Below are 22,272 nucleotides of genomic sequence, written 5' to 3'. Positions count from 1 at the left end.
GGACGTCCGGGCAATAGAATAATGGCTAGGCTAATAGAATTTTATAGCCTACATGCGCTTTACAACACCAATAACTATCTATGTGTGTATTCACAAAATGCATCAAGGTTAGACTATGTTATTGTATGAGCGAGCGTTTCCTTTAATTGTGGATTTTTCTATACAAGGTTCGTCATGTAGCTATTCTCCATCGGCTCTTTTTTTAAATCATTTATTGCACACAAAAGTTTATCGGAGTTGGTCCTTGTTGTTATTTTTTTAATTTCTCAGATTTTTCAACATTCTCAAAAGTTTCAGAATTCTAAAGACCGCAGGGCCAGCAGTGAGTTGAATAAGTTGATTGATTGAATGTGACAACCCTAGCAACTTGGCAGCGCGCGAGCTGAAATATTGACAGTGACAGATGGACGCGGACGCAATACGGACATCCGGACAAAAGAATAAAGGCTAAATCCTGCGTGCCTTTTACAATAGCTATGCAAGTAATTCCTTAAAAATTATTACAAAATGCGGCAAGCTTAAACTATGTTCCTGAATGAGCTAGCTTCCTTTCAATGTGGGTCTGTGGGTTTTCCTATAATGTAACATTTCTCCACCAAAACTTGTTGATTTCTTAGGCTATTAAAAAAAATTCAAAGGCTGTTTCTCTGTATAAAATTCTAAAAATACTGAGTCAGTAGTGAGTTGAATAAGTAGATTGATTATAGGCGGCTGTTTATGAGGTATTTACTAAAAAGCTTAAAGATTTTTTTGTTGGAAAGGCATTCTAATATAAATCGATTTATGTGACATTTGTTTATATTTTTATTTGTAGTATTATCACACGACTTTTTTATTTTATTCAATTGAATTGGGTGTAACAACCCTAGCAGTTTGGCAGCGCGCTAGCTGAAATATTGACAGTGACAGATGGACACGGACGCAATACGGAGTATACGGACGTCCGGAGTATAGAATAAAGGCTGCTATAGTTTCACTGACCGGCGTTATTAGGCAAAGTTGTGAAAGTTGGTGCAATTTGGTAAACATTGCTTATACTGTTATTGTTATTGACGGGGGTGGGGGGATATACCTATCTAGATTTGGAGTTGATGCTATGAATTGCTTAATAATATTATCATCTCATACTGTTTCTTAAAAATATACCTCTATATTATGAAACAATATTATAACGAAGATATAATATACACATTATTTGACATTATATTATGTACATTTATTTACTCACCAGGCAGGCAAGCACGGTCGCGTGATAAACGATATGACGTGTCCTTCTCGCACTATTTGTAACACTGTGGCTTGCGTGGGCGACGGTCGTGCGATGGTCGCGCGACGGCGATGCGACGCATACGAAATTAAACCTTATCGATATGGAAGTATGAGACGCGACGGCGACGGTCGCGCGACCGTCGCCCACGCAAGACACGGCGTAAGTGCAATAGGTACGCACCGAATTTATCCAACTAGTGTGCCATGCCTGCTGAATAGGTATTTAAATAAGTAATATGACAGCGGAATAAACAGAAATTGTAAAAAAAGGAATGCCATAGCTAACCTGACAATGGCAAGGTCGGTAATCAAGATGGAGCCCCCGGTGTGCCGGCGGGACGCTTTTAACTAATCAAGCCGCGCCCTCCACGTGTATGTTACACGGTGTATATGTTACCACACGTTACACGGTAAATGCTAGGAGATTGTATCAGTATTAACAATATGCGTACCTATGAATATAGAACAAATCGACTAAGAACATAATAACTTCAATAGTTTTTACTATAGGGAATACGAGGTATAATATAAGCAGCAATACCCACACACAATAAAAACCACAAACAAATAATACAAAAGCTAAATAGGAGTTAAATAATTTTTACACCTAGAAATCCTGCTGCTTCGGTAATTCAGAACAGTTTATAGTAAATGTAGATTTGATTCAATTTGGTTGACGGATGTATAAAATTGTCAGTGTCAATGTTACTATGATGAAAGACGCCAACCCTGAGTGACCAAGTTTATAGCATATAGAGCATTGAAATGACAGGAAGAATATTACATGATGAATTTTGAAACAAACATTGGTTGATACATTATTTATTATCTTGTAATAAGTCATTCAAGACCCATTTCCAGACATGGCGCAGTCGGTAGGATAGCCAGCCCATGTGAACTTCAATCTAATTCAATCCATATAAAAGGTTATAAATTTAAGTTTCTCCTATCATATTCTGAATACATAGTTAAACTTTTTACCTAAATGATACAGCAAAACTACACTTTACTTCAAAAACAAATCGAAACACAAAGGTTTTCCTAAACCCAACGGTTCCTAAGCATAACTGCAAAACGGAGACACCAGCCACTGTATTAATTGTACTTTTTTGAACAAATAAATAATTTTTGATTTTGATTTGATTGATTTGATTTTGAAAACGTGAAACATGGACAAACTTTACAAAAGCTCAGCTAAGATATAGGATACCCACGTTGCGGTTTTGTGTGGTGTAAGCTACAAATGTGCATAGTTAAACTGGTAAAATCATGCCCCTTCTAAACTTCAAACCAGATAAACTGTTATCTAAGGGTTTTCCTAAAACCCACGCAACATATGCACCACACCACCGAACCAAAACTGCATAACTGCAACTAACGATGTAACGATATAGCGAACGACATGCCGGGACGACTATAATTCGATCGCGAGAGCTTTTAGTGAACCCGACGAGTTTGTGGGCGTCCTACAAACTCGTCACTAGCGCTATTGCAACTGCGTTGACGTTAATAGTTACGAGGTGATCCAGTATAATGTGGTCTTCTGCTATTTCTAGGGATGTGACAATAGGGGACTTGACTGTAGTTAAAATAAAATATTTTACACCATGCACGAAATAAAGCATCACATTTAATTATGAGAAAAACATGGGCAGAAATTATTTTTAAATACAATTTCTATTTAATAAGTCAGGTAGAAATATAAAAAGTAACTGAGTTGACCGTGACGTCACTCAATTCGATTTCATATAAATTCCATATTAGCAGGTCGTTCAAATTCGTTCTGACAGTTCTTAAGGCTGATTTCAAAAAAAAACGTCAAAATAATGTAAAATTGATAGTTTTAGTCGGTGAAATACTACACTTTCCGTTATCCAATAGATTTATTTAATTCAAATTTCAGTTAGAGCATCTTATTATCTTGATTTTTATAAGACTGGATTTTTGAAAACCAAGTCACTAAATTAATTATGATTTTTTCTCTAATGCACGTTTAGAAAATCTCACGTACAGAGCTGAATTAGTCGATCTTATTTGTAAAATTTGGACAATTTTGATTACTAAAACAGGTAAATTTATAATTCGTTTACCCTGTACTACAAACTTCTCAGACTACATTTTGATTATAACGTTTTAAAAAAGAGTAAACGAGGCTAAGACGAATTCAATTTTTTTCAGAAATTACCTAAAATTAAGTGACAATTTCTTTGAGAATCTACATCATATCGAAATAATTTTTATACTTAATTAATCTGCAACGTTTACTTAAATTGCTGTTATGCCTTAGTGATTATAAATTGCTATTATTTATTATTGGCAATTTTTTGAAAACGAGCCTTCACCGGTACAATTATTACCACTTTTGGACATTTTCTCATATTTTGTTAGACTAAGTAGAAAAAGTCCTATAATGTGATATATATTTGTAAACTACTCGCAAAGCCCTTTAATTTGATACCACACACGGTATGATCAAGCGCTCGGTTGCGATTTCACTGTTTTTCACACGAAAGCCCTCTTAAAAAGAATCTGATTTGACTAGGAGGCAAGTAGCCTATTTCTGGTGAAATCAAAGCACCACATCACAAACCACAGCACTGACATTGACACTTGGCAATGACAATTCTGTGCCTAGTTCTCTATTCTGTGCCTAGTTCATAAATAACATTGTTACTCAGCGTCAATATTCCCTTGTTGAACAGGCAATGAACGGCGAAGTGTCTCTGTCGGGCGGCAATTGTCACAATTGTGAAATAGGCCACTATTGTTTCTAGGAAAGTCACAATTCAGGCTCTACAAATACATTGTATCGTAAGAAGCTATCTATTTCACATATATCCGATCCAATATCACACCTCGGACACTGGCGATCAAATATATGAAAGAGGCGCGTTCCTAACACACAGTCTAAACTCGTATGTGAACGCGTACTATGCTTGTATGAGTGAGATATGACAGGTCGACTGTTCGCGTTTTTGACAGGCGGTAACTCTGAGGTAACCGAGAGGGTGGGCGGCACTTTCAGCGGGGAGCGGAAGTGGCCATACTGTACGATAGTACTCTTTATTATACTGTGCCGATATCTCACTAAGGCTCCATCTTTATCGCTCCCTTAACGCCACAAAAACTTTCATTTTACATCGTTCCTGTATCGAATTGTATCGGATAGTGTGAAAATAACGACGAGACGCTACGAGCATGTACAATGAAGCCTGGCAGTTACATACAAAATAGTATATTGTGTATTAAGGGCGGAAAGTGAAGGATTACGAACGATTAAACTAAATTCATTGAAATACCTACGCTGACATTCGAACATTAGTCCACCATCTTGTCATTTTTGACAGGTCGTGGAAGGCTCCACCCAGGTATTCACTATACCGCCCTAGGGCGGTAAAATAGCTAATTACGTATCAGTATGCAGGCATATAATAACACCGTTTACAAGCGAGTGTGATGAAAAGTAATATTTGTAAATAGGTACATTTTCCACCTTAGGGCTGATACAGATAGACTCCCATGTTTCAATAGGGTTGCAGTCCGTTTGTCCTATCGTTTGAAATGCCCATGTGACGGTAGATAAAACAAAATTAAAATTTTGAAAAACAAAACCGATATAGTGGACCGATTTTTATGAAACATGGATAAGAACACTCCCGATTAATTCAGCTTTCAAACAAAAAAAAACTAAATCTAAATCGTTTCATCCGTTCGGGAGCTACGATGCCACAGACAAACAAACACACAGACAGACAAACACGTTAAACTTTTGTAAGTTATCACCCCGGCGTTTTTGCGACGGGGGTTAAAAAATATAACGGAAACTTTCGAAACTTTTAATATTATAAATGGGAAAGTGTGAGTGTCTGTTTGTTTGTCCCCCTTTCACGGCAAAACGGAGCGATGAATTGTCGTGATTTTTTAAGTGGAGATAGTTGAAGAGATGGAGAGTGACATAGGCAATTTTTTGTCTCTTTCTAACGTGAGCGAAGCCGCGGGCAAAATCTAGTAAATAATAAATACATATTATAGGACATTCTTACACGGATTGACTGAGCCCCACGGTAAGCTCATGAAGGCTTCTATTGTGGGTACTCAGAGAACGATATATATAATATACCAATACTTATACATACATAGAAAACGTGACTCAGGAACAAATATCTGTGCTCATCAAACAATAAATGCCCTTACCGGGATTTGAACCCAGGACCGCGGCTCAGCAGGCAGGGTCACTACCGACTGAGCCAGACGGCAGACCGATCGTCGAATGTGTGAGCCTTAGTGCGTTTTCACATTATCCGATCCGATATCAGATGTAGGACCGATATCCATATTAATCCATACTAATATTATAAATGGGAAAGTGTGTGTCTGTTTGTTTGTCCGTCTTTCACGGCAAAACGGAGCGACGGATTGACGTGATTTTTTAGGTGGAGATAGTTGAAGGGATGGAGAGTGACATAGGCTACTTTTTGTCTCTTTCTAACGCAGTCTGGCTCTGTCGCTCCAGTATGGAAGAGTGATAGATATTAGATATAGATAACGATATTATCGTAAGCGTTTGTGCATTTGGCAGTTGGCTACGTACTCTGTGTGCGTAGCCGAATGCACAAACGCTCACGATAATATTTCTTTTGTAGATATCTATCTCTATCGCTCTTGCGTATTGGCGCGACAGAGCCAGACTACGTTTCTGCGGGGTTTCGGTGGCGTTTCGCGTCGCAGAAATGCCATTCGGCTAGGTACCCTGGATACCTATACAACGTCACAATCGCTTACGTTTCGTTAGCGTTTCATAGTTCCTTACGCCGTGGCTTGCGTGGGCGACGGTCCGTTGCGACGCGTACGAAATCAAACCTTTTCGATATGGAAGTAGACGATGCGATGAGACGCGAAGGCCACTCAAGACACGGCGTTAGCTCCCTATATCGCTCTTACAAGTGGCGGCACATAACTTTAGCGCTGCAGTTATTGATTGCACACAAGTCAAAAACAGGGGGGTTACCATGACGTACTAAAGACGTTCAGTTTAGGATGAGAGAAAGGGACACAGCTATAGTAGTTACATAGCTCCGTCCCTCTCTCTCAACCTAAACTGAACGTCTTTAGCACGTCATGGTAACCCCCAGGTCTCTCAGGGCGCGCAGCTATCCCCTCCACATTTCACTTAGCGCTAAACTTATCTGCCGCCACTTGTACTAAATATGTAAAAGATATTAGTTGAGTTATAAAAGCCTTTAGGGCTTGTTAGTGGCACTAGAACCAGTAAATCGATACTGCAGCGTGGGTGCACCATGCTGACCTACTTGACTATGCAGCAGTTATGTCGGCGTTTTATGCAGTGCACAGTACGCTTAACAATGTGCAGGGGAGACTATTCTAAGGAGATCACGACGAGATATACCATCTCACGAACGAAATACTGTCGTGATCTCCTATGTAGGTAGTCTATCTATGTATATACCCCATTTTTAATAATGGTTGTTAGGTCGGCTGGTTACAGAAATTATAAACCCATAATTATTGGCAAATAAATGAAAATGAGTTGTCCATGTCGGAATCCACATAGCGGTTAGCATGTTGACTGATTTGACAACGTATCACACATGATATTTGCTATTACAAGGAAGTAGTTTTATAAAGTAAAGTCAAAAAACTATGAAATTATTCAACAATTTCCTTAGTCCGCTACAATAACAAAATAAGCCAAACATGATCAAACGATTTCTGGAAGAATCCATACTTTACCCACAAAAATCTTGGAGTACGACAGTGCCCCCGCCAAGTCCAAACAAACGTCTAACCACGATTTTTGTCCACAGATGTATTTTCCTCCACTGGCACCACAGATACTACGAGGACCACCGCGAGCCAGCGCACAAGAACGGCGTCGCCACCGTGGAGGCCGGGCACGTCGCGCACGATAAGCACGCCGCGCACGACAAGCACGCCGCGCACGCGCCGCACGCGGCGCACGCGCAGGACAAGAAGCTGAAGAGCCAGGCCAGCGTCGGGCACGCTGAGGTGCTGATCAAGCAGCCGTCGGCCGCTAGCGACACCTAGGCGACATAACTTAAGATCGACCACTAGATAATCTAGGATAAGTGCTGCTCGGGAGCGGATTTGGCTTTTTGATAATTGACTAAAATTTCATATTTACTTGTGTTTTGACGTTTGCGTATTATATTCTAGTCTTGACTGGCAAAAAAAAATATTTATTCCCAGAAAATATATAGGTACATTGCATGTGACAGTGTAAAAAAATGTTTCACCTTTTTTGACTGTTTTAAACATTAAAAGCTTGATAATCTGTCAGACACCTTTGCACATCTCGCTAGCAGTTTTAAAAAAATCTAAGTACGTAACAAAAGTAAAAGATAAACAGATGGCATTGACTAACTACATATTAAACTTTTTTAAATTTGTATTGTTTAAAGTGAAATTTTTAAATTCTATTATAAAGAATAATTTATTGCACATTAAATAAATTGTTAAATTTTAACAATGTAATACACAAAACCGGTTTAATTTAACTTACAATAACAACAATAACTTTAACGCTTTCTCAGATATACTTATCTAATACCGTAACATCAATACATCGCGAATACAGTACTTCAAAATTACGAACATCTGTTTCAAATCAATGCACTCGAGCTCAATTATATGATTCATATTCACCCTTGACTGTCTGTCTGTCAGTTCAAAGTCTTCAAATCTTAACCTTAAAGGAAATTGCAAAAAAGTGTGCTGGGAAATGCAGCGCCAAGTTCTTTAAAATTTGCGATTCTTGCATGACTTTTGATGCCTTTTTTAAATAATCACGTGTCTTACATTAAGTAACTTGTTTATTATAGACTACTTTTGTAGTTGTTTGCAACTATTTATCTGTATTTCATACAGTTTTAAGGATGCAAAAAATAAAAAATGTACACAATAATCTTTTTCTGAATTATTGTCTTGTGAAGGCAGCAAAGACGTTACGAATATTTTAATTTGTATTTTACTAAATATGTCACTTCAGTTACATTTTAATATGAAGTTTTAGCGTTTTTATCAAAAAAGCGAAAGCCGCCATCTTCGAGCAGCGAGTGTATGGTCTGAGCTCGCGCAAGCGCAACATCTCCTTTATTTCGTGAAGACAATTCCTTCCAATCGTGTTAATTTCCCTTTACTTTGTGTACATAATAATTAGATATACCCATATATCTGTGTACTAACAGTTACATATCATTTTACTTAGAACCCGGTCATGTAGTTTTAAGTTTTAAGTCCGTGCTCCGGCTAAACTCGATGTATATATGTAAACGCGACAGATAACCGTTGAGCACTCTATATTTCGGTTTTCAATATATTTTTGAGACCCTTTACAATTTTAACCTCTGTATTTGATTGGTGAATACATATTACGTTGCTGAAACTTTAGAGAGCAAAGTTTTAATTTTGATTATGTGATTGCTTACCAGGGTTAGGTACGAGCCTGAATATGATTGATTTCATCTACTAGGATAAAATTGTTCTCTTCTTTTGTTTATTTCATGTCGACAGTTTAGAATGATTTAAGTACACGAAACATCCGACTTTCTCTCTAGAGTTTCAGGTTTTAGATGTCGCAGTCGATTCAACAGGATTCTAAACCAATTTTTACTATTTTCTGTAACGATTGCGACCTGTAGCTGACATAGAATCGGTATCAAAATTATAGATAAGGACCACTCTAATCATGGACATATTAAATTGAAAATTGCTAAATTTATTGACATTCTAAAACCTTACCGTCCGGTTAAAAGAAAGGTATTTATTTACTTATAAAGTTATTTAAACAGTTTTAAACTAAATATAAACATTAACATACAATTACACTTTATAGACCAGAGCTTAGATTGTTTTTTTTTTTAATATTATGAAAAAATTCAATTTAAAGAGTTCCCTTTTTGATTTGACGTGAACACATTTAAAAGTTAATGAATTAAGTATTTTACCTGAGTATGAGTAACAAAGTCATTGCATTTAATATAAGTTAAGATTCCATTTTAATCATTTATGTCATACATACTTAATAACGAATTTATCTGAAGTTTTAATTGTAGTACTATGGTTTGTAGTTGTGTTGTGACGTCATATGATTGAGGAGAATCCGCGACTAGCGGTAAACATAGTTATATCAGTAACATAGTTTTGTGTACTAGGTGTTGTCGATCGGTGTTTTAATATTACAAATATAACATAGACCAACGATAATGTAATTTTAACAGGTTTATTAGTTTGGGTTTTTGGAATGTGGTCTTGAGAGACACTTGACTTATTCATATATTTTACTATCATATCTGGATATAGATATGATGTTCGTATTTGTTTACAAGACAGCATGATAAAACAAACAGTGTCCGTCTAGAACCGGCATCGTTGTGTTAAAAAGTGATACTTTAACTTATCAATAGACTAGCTACCGAGATAAGTGGCGTACTAGAAGAGACGCCTATGCTCAGCCAGTGGGCGATAAAGGGCTAATATGATGATGATTATGACGATGATGATGATGTTAAGCACAATAAAGCAACACATTCCAAAAATCCCAGTACTAGCGTCATATTCATCACTGTATTATGTTGATTTCGTGTTTAGCCAACTATTTCAAGTAGGGAAATATATTCATTTGCAGCCTTATTCTTCGAGTCATTAATTAAAAGGGGAAGCCGGGAAGAAGTGGTAGATAGAAATAATTAATTCGTGTTTAATGCAAGCACAACGTCAAAAATATTCGATTGCAGTTAATCATTTGGAAAATGAAGCGGGAAATTTTATGAAGACACGTTTCCTCCCGGCCGCCCCTGATTTCTGTATTAAATTCGAAATAATATTGGAATTTATATCCTAAGAGACTGAAATGAGTGTTCTAAAGTAAATTTCAAGGATGTATCTTATTTAACGGTTTTTGATACGTATTTTTTCGCTTCATTGACGGATCGTTTAACATTTTGTATGTTCCGCTGAACTTAGAACATTCGCGTATACAACAGTAGATCTAACTTTGAAGGAGTAACCCAGTTCTTTAATATCAGTAACTGGACACTCTTTAATCATTATTATATCAAAATCAATTACCCGTTTTCTAACCAAATAAAATTTATTAACTATAAATATTGTAAAAAAAAATGATTTGATTTGTTTTGTGAAGAATTGAGTGCTAGAGCCAAGTTCAGTGAGTCAGTGACTAAGTTTCCTTTAGAACGCTACGGAAATGATAAATTGTTGATCTGTTTCACTCGGGTCCAATGTTTTGGTGAAAACATTTGACTATCGGATATTTTATGGATGCCTTCACAATCTTGCAGCCTGAGTAGATAGAACCATGTTTATGTACTTAAGAAGAGATACATATTCACAATCGGTCGCAGCGAATTGAGAAGGCATGTAAAATGTACTACTTTATCCCTAAACGAAATATATGTATATGGTATAAATTATGCTTTAAGCAAGAGCAAAGTCTCGTTTGTAAATGAGTAATACTCATCGTTAGTTATTAGATAACATAAATCGCATTTTAAAATATCTCTTTAGTGTATATTCAATGCAACAAGAATGGCCATGATTTTATTAGGGAATGACAGGCACCGAAGTGTGGCTGGATGAGGCAAATGAATGTTTATTTAAGTATTCCATAATCTATGATACGTTCGTCGATGTGTTAGGTTAAGGATAGTGTTACAGTAATATAATATCTACATTACATTAGACGGTTAATTATTTATTTCAAGCATAGCTTCAGCTCAGAATCTCGTGCTTGAGAATTGTTGCCAAAGATATTTTATAAATTTTTAAGCGTCTTTAGTTACTGATTCGCATTATGCGGGTGCTGCAATTGAATTGAGAATAATGCAGGAAGTTTTACAGTTATATTTTATGAATATTTTCTCTAAATTATCATTAGCCGCTTAAAGTGGGCAACCGTGCCAAAACTACCGCGGGGGAGCCAAGCCACCCGCCATCTCTTTCTTATAAGCTTCCATGTTGAATTGTAAAAATATCTTAATCCGTATTACTATGCATTTAGGTTTACTTGGCTCTTGAAATAAAAGCCAAACAGTTGAAAGTAAATCAAGAATATTTGCTATTAGTCTCGCGTAAGATCATCATTTTTCGATAAACGTCAAAACATTCCGCTGTGGCTTCGTATTGTATGATTATACCGTCAATGGATTAAACTATATGTGAAACGCATAAATTAATGTTTAGTATTATAAACAATGTATCATTGTGTACAATAAATGTTGTGTTAACCATTGAAAAAAAAATCTGTTCATAAATATATATTTTTATTTATTGTATCCTAAAAGTTCTAAAACTAACATTCGGACTAGAGGTTCCTTTAACTACAAGCCCTACTAACGTCTAACACCCCCTCTATTCACTGTGATAAAATAATTGTAAGATTTAAGCAAAACGATCATATGTTTGTATTTGTATGACAAAATATTAAAGATTTAAGAGAAAATATTTCCTCAATGATATCTCAGTCTGGTCAGTTAACAATTCAAAATAAAAGTTGTTGTTTTACATGCGTATCACAGTGAATAATTTTCATATTCAAACCTGGTATATTTATAATTATGGATTCATCGCTAATCACACTACATCAATACCCATTGTAAATATCATTTATGGCCTGATTTTATTTATTTAATATTTTTAAACCAATCTCACGTAACACAGGCCCTACGTCTAAATTTTAAATGTTCAACTTATTGTTTTTAATATTTATCATTATATTGACATGTTTTATATTGATATATTTTAATTTAATTACGACTGTGCTGTTTTATATCTCATATATTTTATACCAATGTCTCTAAATAAAATGTGGACGGAAGTCATCTGCTTTTATTTACAACCTCCCTAGCAATGACTTCAAATCGATAGAAATATTGAAATACAAAATACAAAATCATTTATTCAGCAAATATTAGGCCACGGGGGCACTTTTACATGAAATAATTTGTTTTTTAAATATCGCTTTTAAGAATCTTGGCCGTGACACTACCACTTACGATTTATGATGCTATGAGAAAGACATACATTTTCAGCGATGACAGTTTATTATTCCACTGTAAAGTATAAATGGAAAATGTTGTTTGGTTTGGTTAAAGTTTGGTTCAGAGATTTCTCCAGGGAAAAAATACGAAGGGTTTGAACTACCAAGGCGCACATGTAGGGCATGCAGAACCGGAGAGGTTCCAAGAATTTCATTTCCCGGTTCTAAGTGGGACTGGAACCGGGAGTCCCGGTTCTTTCCCGGTTCTTAGTATTTTTAGGGTTCCATACCAAAAAGATTTAAAAATAATTTATGGCGCGATTTTCTCGTCTGTCTGTGTGTTTTGAGAGAATTAGCACATTGGATTGGAAATAATTAACAAATTTTTGCCCTATACCTTACTGTGGATTGTTTACGTTATACATATAAGGAAGTACAATGTACCATGGTTTGCAAGCAATGTAGCAAATTGCATTATTTGCAATAATTATCATGTTTTTGTTTATCTTGTCAGATTCAACTATACTAATTTACAACACATTTTCCTAGAAATTTGATTAATTAGTAGTTCCTAGAATTGCCCATCTATACTCCATACGCACTGAAGGATTAATTCTCTGGCTGGAGTTAGATTTATCAATTTTCTGTCTTGTATAAAAATTCGACTGAATAAAATGGAAAATTTGGTTTTCACTGAAAACTACTCTAACTACGCGTGACGTTTAGAGTCACCATTCTAGGCCCCTGTTTACAAACATGAAAGAGCTAAACAAAAATCATTAGAGCCAACTGCGAACGTAGCGACATCTACGCCTAATTTCATTGAACATATAATTGCGGAGTTTGCGACGAGACATGTTCGCAGAAATCTACCACGCAGTTCCATTGTAAATATACAGATGGCGTTTATATCAATCATGTAATATGGAACATCGGATCAACCCTCATAGGAGTCATTAAGCCTTAAAATTTCAATTGTATTAATTAATACTGTTCTGTTTTGATACAGATATGATATGTATAATAAATTAATTAATTAAATACTTCGGGTCGGACTACTTAATACATAGTATATGAATATTATACATATATGATATGTATTTGAGGTATTTCCAAAACAAAACGTACAAAAAGGTCACTAACTTACTTCTATTTTATTAAATTAAAACGGGACTTAATCGCGTAAAACTTACGTTTTATATTTAACCCGACGTTTCGGACATGACATTACGTCCGTGGTCACGGGTAGACTGGCTGGGAGTTGTATCAACATCTTCTAGCTGTACGAGTTTTTCGAACTACCCGCACTTGATTGTCATCAGTCACTTTTACGCTAGGGTTGCCACTCTGCCTACATACAACACTCACGACATCCGATGGTATGAGACGGGAAGTTTTCTCACGTTTACACTTGCCAATCACTGGATTCCACGAAGATGAAATCCCTTGCCCTTCATTTTGATTGAAATTACGATGTTTCCTGATTTCAATCGCTTCACGTACTTTCCTGCTATAGTAAAGACGTTCAGTTGAAAGGACTTTGGGATTATGCAGTTCAATCCAGTGGTTCGGTCCTGACTCTAGCAAATGCTCGGCAACCGCAGACTTATTTATTTGTCGTTTTTTGACCGCCGCGATATGTTCTTTGACCCTTTCCGCTATGGTGCGTTTGGTTTCTCCAATATAAGAACTACCACAGCTACAGTCAATCTTATAAACGCCTGGCGTCTGATATGGAATAACATCCTTTGCTGACCTTAGTTGCCCCGCCACCTTCGACAACGGCATGTACACAGTCTGTATCGAATACTTCTTTAGTATGGTACCAACCTTGTCTGTCACTCCCTTGACATAGGGCATAAATGCCGGTCGTCTTGCAACATTCGGATGCTTCTTCGCAGGCTTTCGTCTCGGTTGCCGACAATCCACCCTGTACCCATTCTTTCTAAGAACCTCCTGAGTGTGTTCAATTCCATTCATCAGAAGGTGAAATTTACGTATGAATTGGAATCAGATCGAAGTTTGCCTTTTCTGGACATAAAAGTGATAGGTCGGATGGATGGATCCTTGGCGCACACTGTCTACAGGAAGCCTACTCACACAGATAGATACCTCAATGCTCAGTCTCACCACCACCCTCGTCACCTACTGTCCGTCGTTAATTCCCTAAAGAACAGAGCACATGACCTTTGTGACCCTGAATTTTTAGAGAGTGAGATGTCACACATTCAGGAGGTTCTTAGAAAGAATGGGTACAGGGTGGATTGTCGGCAACCGAGACGAAAGCCTGCGAAGAAGCATCCGAATGTTGCAAGACGACCGGCATTTATGCCCTATGTCAAGGGAGTGACAGACAAGGTTGGTACCATACTAAAGAAGTATTCGATACAGACTGTGTACATGCCGTTGTCGAAGGTGGCGGGGCAACTAAGGTCAGCAAAGGATGTTATTCCATATCAGACGCCAGGCGTTTATAAGATTGACTGTAGCTGTGGTAGTTCTTATATTGGAGAAACCAAACGCACCATAGCGGAAAGGGTCAAAGAACATATCGCGGCGGTCAAAAAACGACAAATAAATAAGTCTGCGGTTGCCGAGCATTTGCTAGAGTCAGGACCGAACCACTGGATTGAACTGCATAATCCCAAAGTCCTTTCAACTGAACGTCTTTACTATAGCAGGAAAGTACGTGAAGCGATTGAAATCAGGAAACATCGTAATTTCAATCAAAATGAAGGGCAAGGGATTTCATCTTCGTGGAATCCAGTGATTGGCAAGTGTAAACGTGAGAAAACTTCCCGTCTCATACCATCGGATGTCGTGAGTGTTGTATGTAGGCAGAGTGGCAACCCTAGCGTAAAAGTGACTGATGACAATCAAGTGCGGGTAGTTCGAAAAACTCGTACAGCTAGAAGATGTTGATACAACTCCCAGCCAGTCTACCCGTGACCACGGACGTAATGTCATGTCCGAAACGTCGGGTTAAATATAAAACGTAAGTTTTACGCGATTAAGTCCCGTTTTAATTTAATAATATGAGTGAAGATCGTGTTAGTTTAAATCAATTACTTCTATTTCATCATTATTGCACGAAACTTACATAAAGGAGGAAATTTGAGTGTTTCTACCTAATGAAAATATCTTATTGTTATAATATTTGGTAAGACCAGATGGGCAGTGCTGTGAATAACTTGGCTTGTCTTGGCGGAGGCACTAGCGTGCCCCTAGAATTAGTTCTAAAAAGGTAAAATGTCATTTCAAGTAGAATCATCATTTTTCCAATGATATTTTAAAGGAACTAAGTCAATTGAACTGTAATCCATACTAATATTATAAATGTGAAAGTGTGTGTGTCTGTTTGTTTGTTCGTCTTTCACAAAATGGAGCGACGAATTGACGTGATTTTTTCGATGAAGATGGTTGAAGGGATGGAGAGTGACATAGGCTACTTTTTGCCTATTTCTAACGCGAGCGAAGCCGCGGGCAAAAGCTAGTGTTAAATAATAGTTATTTGTTTTACAAGGGGGCAAAGTAGTTGTTTAACCGCACGTGCCAATATTGATACCTGAGCAAGCGAAAGATTCCAACATTGAACCGCGAGCGTAGCGAGTGGTTCAAAAAGTGGAATCTTGAGCGTTGCGAGGGTATCAAGGCACGAAGGTTAAACAAACTTTGCCACCGAGTGAAACACAAAATTTTTCACCACACCAACACGAACAAAATACCAACTATAAAACATCAAAATAAATCAAATCCATCAACTTATTCAGTATTTATGATTCAAAATCATCATTTATAGGTAAAATCTAGCAGTCAGATTAAGACATCAAGTTAAAATTTGTATAAAATTACTTTGCCCCCTTGTGGATAAAATGCAATTTTGCTATCTGTTTTCGAATAGCCAAGAAAGCTTTTACGAGTTGGTGTGGTGAAAAGTTTATTAAACTACACGTCCAAGTCATGTCTAAATCATAGTAGAGGGCGTCCATAATGCAACGGAAACTTACCATCAGGCGGGCCTGGTTCTGTTTGCCACCGACGTAGTATAAAGAGTCGTGTAGGCAACATAATTCCTTCGGTGTAAGTAATCGTCGTAGTTTCATAATAATCTTCGATATTTGAACCAATTTGAATTCTAAGCTACTGTAGAACCAACTGTAGAACCTTTTCACAGTTAACGTTAAAAGTGATTTCTGTGGCCAATTCACACAGTGTCAAGAAGACAGGGCTCTAGAATGGCCCAGGATACAAATTTAATATACAATCTAGTCATTTCGAAGGTCGTATAATTTCGAAAGTCACATAAAAATCACCATTATTTCCATCATATAAAGATTCCCCTTTCGAAATTACCCGAGCATTTCTCATTTTTCATTGCACATTTGCAATACACATTTTTCCTTACCAATGCCGTAACCACATGCCGCAATTGGCCGCGCTGCACGGCGCGGCAACGTCGCGTGTGCCGCGCCGCACCGCCGCCATTGATCGCACGTCAGTTGCCGCGGCAACGCTGCCAGACCATGGTGTTCAGCAAAATACAGATGTCTGACACCGCCACAATGAAATTGATTAAAGAAGTGCACAAACATGGCTGCATCTGGAATCCTGAGGATGAAAATTATAGTGATAGACAGCAGTTGTTGGTGGCGTGGGACGAAATAGCGAAAGCGCTGGATTTGCCTGGTGAGTTCTGTGACGTCGCTTGCATAGAATGAAACTGTTTTGTTGTTGCTAGTGGTTATTGAGTCGCGCGTAAAGATGGCGTTAGGAGTCTTGTTGATAAGTAAGACTGCATGTTGATAGTAGGGTTCCGTAGCTGGAAAAACGTAATTCTTTCAATTCCATTGCGGATTTAAAAAAAATAGGTAATAATAATTAATATAAATCAGTTAAATTGTTTTATGTAAGAGATTGTTTTCCTTATCAAAGAAAGTAAGTATATGCCTAACAGTTGAGAGCATTATAAAATGTTTATATAAACTCTTGTTTTATGTGTTTGTTACTTTTTAGAGTCTACAGTTATAAAGTACTTCTTTCATTCCAGAGGACATACTCCGTGGCAAGTGGAAGATACTGCGCGACTTTTTCAAGAGAGAAGTAAAAAGAAAAAACGTCACTTCTGTAGAAGACTACAAGGGTAGATGGCGCTACTTCAATAGCTTGGGTTACCTACTACATCTGTCCTTACCAAGAACAGAAGAAGACGACGGACACACGAGCGATAAAGTCGAGACTGAGATAGACTATGAACCGAAATACGCCCCAAATGCTAACCTTGAGGTTTATTTAGAAGATCCCATCCCAGAAAAAAAGTTTAAACCTAATGAGCCAGAGGACTACGACTTGATGTTCCTGAAGTCGCTTATGCCGTTTTTTAAGCAACTGGAGCCGACTAGGAACTTGGTGGTAAGGAGCAGAATACAAGATTTGTTGCTGAATGAGTTAGCTGCGCAGAATATGAACAAAAATAAGATGTGATAGTGAAACCAGATAAAAGAAAGATTTGTGGTGTTTATTTTCATTTTCAACCATATTGATAGTGGTGTTTTTTTTGTCGGTTGTACTGGATAAGATAAAGACAATATGTGTGACTTTTAGGAATATTAAAATATCCGATTTGATGATTATCAGATGAAACTAATTCATAGTCTAATTGAATATTAAAAGAAATGGTTCCCAAAATAAGTTGAGACAGTTGGTGGATAAACGGTTTCGTTGTATAAAAAAATAATGTAATTATGTGCTTAATTACACCTAGTAAAAGCATTGCATTTTCATTTATTTTACAGTTTTGCCTATAAAACCCTATGTGAAAATATCTGTTTTTTAAGAAATACACGTTTTGTAAGTATACCTACTTACAAAACGTGTATTTCTCCCTTCAGCTTATAATATTAAATAAATCACAATAAATGAAATTTCCTTAGTCATTAGGTAGATAAGGTATTTTACGACATAGTGACACCTTGAAAATGATCTTGCAAAAAGTATCTTACAAATAAATACTTTAACTTGTGCAATTATTCTTTTTTACAGTTTTTACGTAGTTTTCTCATTTTCCAAAAATAATTTACTGACAATAAAATCCGCCTACACTATGCCTTTTTTCGTGTACAAGGTTTTGTTGGTTCGTACCTATATGCCTATGGTGTTACGGAACCCTAATATTTATTGTTTTGTCTAACTATAAACAAAATTGCTCACCAAATCCAGCGACATCTACACATGAGAAAGGAAAGTTCGTCCTACGTCGCCTAGCAACCTAACCTGACGAAGATTACAAGACTGCCACGCAGAGTCGCTGTTTATTCATAGATGGCGCAGATATCAGTACATAATTACAAGTACGATCGACCAATTGTTGACGGGTGCAGCAAAAACACGAGTTTGATTTCTATGCCATTGAAATAAAGTTTAGAATTAAATGACATGACCTCCAAGCTGTCAGCTGTGTACAATCTACAACTCGCGCGGCGAATTGCTATTCTATTACGCGACAAAACAAAACTATGAAACTAGTAATGTTTGTTCTAATTCAATACTCATCATTATTACAAATGTTAAATTATTATTTGTTATTAAGAAATACGTCGCGTTTTCCTTCCCGAGTCCCTAGAAATGCCGGAACGTTCGCTGCACGACGCGGCAACGTCGCGTGTGCCGCGCCGCGCCCCTTCGACCTCAGCGTCACTAGCGTCAGTTGCCGCGACCACGCCGCGCGATAGACATGGTTTCCCGAGAATCCCGAGTGAATTGGTCGGACGGTGATATTTTGAGGTTGATTAAAGTATTGAAGAAACATGTCTGTATCTGGAATCCTGACGACGAGCTGTACGGCGATAGAGTGCACCTGGCGGAGACTTGGGACAAAGCCGCGAAAACGCTGGGTATGCCAGGTGAGTGACGCGTGTTGTACAATATCGGTTTGAGCGGTGGTTACCGCGTCGCGCAGATAGATGGCGTTGGCAGTGTCATGTTGTTTTCAGACTTTTGTTTTTGTTTCTTACTGCTCTCATAACTGTGCCGAATAGGTATTATCTCGTAGTAGTAGAAATTTTCAACCTTATGCCTATGTATGTCTTTTGATTTGACCTGAAAAGTGTTCAATTTTACGATTTTCCTTATTCTTATCTTATCGGTCGGTATAACATTTATCCTTATACAATCTATTATGCATATAAATTGCATGTTATCGTGATGGCTCGCGCACATTTAATTTAGTCACCCGATTATCGCCAAAAAAGGCGCTAACAGCTGTCACGCCGCTATAAAAACATTAAACTTGGCGAGCATTTTTAAGTCCACTTTTGACTATGTCGTAACACAGGTTTCTTTTTGTTTTTTTTTTCGGTTATTGTTATTAAAATTATCTAGCGTACGGTAGCTGTACCTACGTTAGCACATCACTCGCGATAAAAATGTCTTAATAGAAACGTGCTAGGCCTATATGGGCTATATGGTAATGATAATATAAAACAATCAAAGTGCCGTAAAACCCCCTATAGTCCAAATCTCCCAACTATGGTCCAAAATAAATTAACTTGTCCAAATTTCGTTCAGGCGTGCCTTTTAATTATTATATCATTTGTAGGTCTAAGACTGTCTACCTAACGCCGTGGCTTGCGTGGGCGATGGACGCGCGACGGCGATGTGATGCATACGAAATCAAACCTTATCGATATGGAAAGTAGACGATGCGATGAGACGCGACGCGCGACGACCCACGCAAGACACGGCGTAATTAAATAAATGGAATGGAAGTAAATACTGGGACTCAACGAAAGGGGCTTAAATTTAATTCTTTTAAATACTCGCAAATAATGTTTTGGCTGAAGGTAAAGGTCCAAATTTCCCTTATTCGAGCGGTCTCAATAAGAGTGAGAGGCACCCGGAGACTTATTTTAAGGGCCTTCGAATGCGAGGACGGAGCAGGGATCCTAAGAAGGATTCCGATGAAACGGCCTTAGCGAGAATAAGATCGCAAATAGTGTGCTACTTCAAGCTGTGTGCTTTTAGAAATCCCGCTTAAACCGAGCCTTACGACACCGATTATCAATTATATCACATACAGATTTTATGTTTTGTTGTTTTATATTGTCATTGCCATATAGCCCATATTATAGGCCTAGAATGTTTCTATTTATTAAGACATTTTAACGCGAATGATGTACCAACGTACAGCTACCGTACCGTACCTAATAGGTACTAAAACCTATTTGTATATATTTTATATGTGGTAGTAATAGACTACCTGTACAGTCAACTAATTGGAACCCTAGGCCACTTTACAACTATGTCATAATGACAAGCAGTAAGAGATTTCATACAGTCTGATTTATAACGTCACTATGACATAGTTCTACCGTGGCCTAGGGTTCCAATTAGTTGACTGTACATCTATAAACAGACATACAGCGTTCCATAATTATGAACCGATGCATCGTGCATTTTTTTATCACGTGATTTTGTAATATTTGATTATCTTTGCAGAAGATGCCATCCGCATAAAATGGAAGAACCTCCGCGATTGCTTCAAGAAAGAAGTAAAAAAGAACGACGTTACTACCAAAGACGACTACAGGGGAAGATGGCGGTACTTCAAGCACTTGGCCTTCCTCCTACGATCAGGGGAAGAGGGAGAGGAACAAATAGACACAGACAGCGAGCCAGAAGAGAAGGAGATAGAAATAGAATATGAAACTAAATACGTCCCAGACGCAGATGTCGAAGCGTATACTTTAGAAGAAGACCCCATTCCTGAGAAACGCTTCAAAAGAGATGACGTCGACTTTGACATGATGTTTTTGAAGTCGCTGACGCCGTTTTTAAGGCAGCTGGAACCCACGAGGAATTTGGTGATTAGGAGCAGGATGCAAGATATGTTGCTGAATGAGATAGCTGCGCAGAATATGGGTAGGAGGAATTTATAGCGATGCGAAAGTGCACGCAAAGACAGAGACTACTCTATAGAGTCTATAGTCAAACGCGAATATGAAAATTAAAATTAACTTATTTTCTAGTTACCTACTTGAAAAGATTACGAGGCTTGTTCTCGTTTTGACAGTGCTTGGCTGTGAAGCTGTGTATTTGTAATAATGTGCAACGTGGTGATTGATTTATGAAGGAAAGACAGAGTTCACTTTGTTCAGTGTTTGAAGAGTATACACTTACCTAAATACAAGATTAATAAGATTATTGACATTTTAAGACTATATCTTTGTTTTAATAGTTCACTTTGTTCAGTGTTTGAAGAGTATACACTTACCTAAATACAAGATTAATAAGATTATTGACATTTTAAGACTATATCTTTGTTTTAATAGTTCACTTTGTTCAGTATTTGAAGAGTATACACTTACCTAAAATACAAGATTAATAAGATTATTTATATTTTAAGACTAAGTATATCTTTGTTCCCATGAGCCGTGGCAAATGCCGGGATAACGCAAGGAGGGTGGTAATGATCTTTTCCCCTCACTAGCTCGGAAACACGTGTTTTGTCCTTTAATACCAGCGGGTAAAAACGCATTTTATCCACTAGTGGGTAAAGTAATTTGACCTTGAATAAAGTCAAATTAACTGCTTTGAAATTGATAAAAGTTGGTGAATCTAGTAATAAAGATGATTTACCACCTGTGGAACTACTGAAAGCAGTGATAAAACGCATTTTTGCGTTGTAGTTTCCTCGCTATAGTGAGGGGAAAAGTTTTGTGTTACACTCGGGTGCAAATGTATTTTACTTCTCGTGTGTTAAAAAACTCGCAAGTTCAGGATTCTATTCTCGAACCACTCGCTTCGCTCGTGGTTCAACTATAGAATCCTTTCACTTGCTCGTTTTTCAATTCCACACTCGGCGTTAAAATACAACTTTGCCCCCTTGTATAACAAATAACTATTGTTTTAAAAGTAACCTTTTGTTTTGTAGTTATATCTGAAGCTGTTGTCGATGAGTGTGCTAAAACGGT

At 37.4% G+C, this 22,272-nt stretch overlaps 3 protein-coding genes across 3 annotated transcripts in view; all 3 read left to right on the top strand.

The window, feature by feature from the left end:
• Positions 1-12,142, top strand: part of LOC125233544 — a 144,773-nt gene extending 132,631 nt beyond the window's left edge. Inside the window, exon 5 of the mRNA XM_048139600.1 lies at positions 7,095-12,142. Coding sequence (XP_047995557.1) covers positions 7,095-7,335 — 241 coding nt within the window. The 3' untranslated portion in view covers positions 7,336-12,142. The remainder of the gene's footprint in view (positions 1-7,094) is intronic.
• Positions 12,143-16,747: 4,605 nt separating this feature from the next.
• Positions 16,748-17,948, top strand: LOC125233448. The gene is made up of 2 exons (XM_048139479.1): positions 16,748-16,990; positions 17,352-17,948. Exons 1-2 carry the CDS (start codon positions 16,828-16,830, stop codon positions 17,783-17,785), a joined length of 597 nt encoding a protein of 198 aa, XP_047995436.1. The 5' UTR covers positions 16,748-16,827; the 3' UTR covers positions 17,786-17,948.
• A 967-nt stretch (positions 17,949-18,915) lies between these two features.
• LOC125233361 lies at positions 18,916-21,519 on the top strand. The gene is made up of 2 exons (XM_048139351.1): positions 18,916-19,203; positions 20,798-21,519. The coding sequence occupies exons 1-2, from the start codon at positions 19,035-19,037 to the stop codon at positions 21,235-21,237; spliced, it is 609 nt and encodes a 202-aa protein (XP_047995308.1). The 5' UTR covers positions 18,916-19,034; the 3' UTR covers positions 21,238-21,519.
• Positions 21,520-22,272: the final 753 nt, after the last annotated feature.

The sequence above is a fragment of the Leguminivora glycinivorella genome, chromosome 14 (genome assembly GCF_023078275.1).
Source record: "Leguminivora glycinivorella isolate SPB_JAAS2020 chromosome 14, LegGlyc_1.1, whole genome shotgun sequence".
NCBI classification, from domain to species: domain Eukaryota; kingdom Metazoa; phylum Arthropoda; class Insecta; order Lepidoptera; family Tortricidae; genus Leguminivora; species Leguminivora glycinivorella.
Note: the sequence above shows the minus strand (reverse complement) of the source record. Positions and strands in the feature narration are given on the sequence as shown.

Bases quoted from the DNA above. Each gene is read 5' to 3' on its own strand.
- LOC125233361 (XM_048139351.1), top strand. From the start codon at position 19,035: ATGGTTTCCCGAGAATCCCGAGTGAATTGGTCGGACGGTGATATTTTG. The intron at 19,204-20,797 runs GTGAGTGACGCG...TTATCTTTGCAG, and splicing joins GAAAACGCTGGGTATGCCAG to AAGATGCCATCCGCATAAAA.
- LOC125233448 (XM_048139479.1), top strand. From the start codon at position 16,828: ATGGTGTTCAGCAAAATACAGATGTCTGACACCGCCACAATGAAATTG. The intron at 16,991-17,351 runs GTGAGTTCTGTG...CTTTCATTCCAG, and splicing joins GAAAGCGCTGGATTTGCCTG to AGGACATACTCCGTGGCAAG.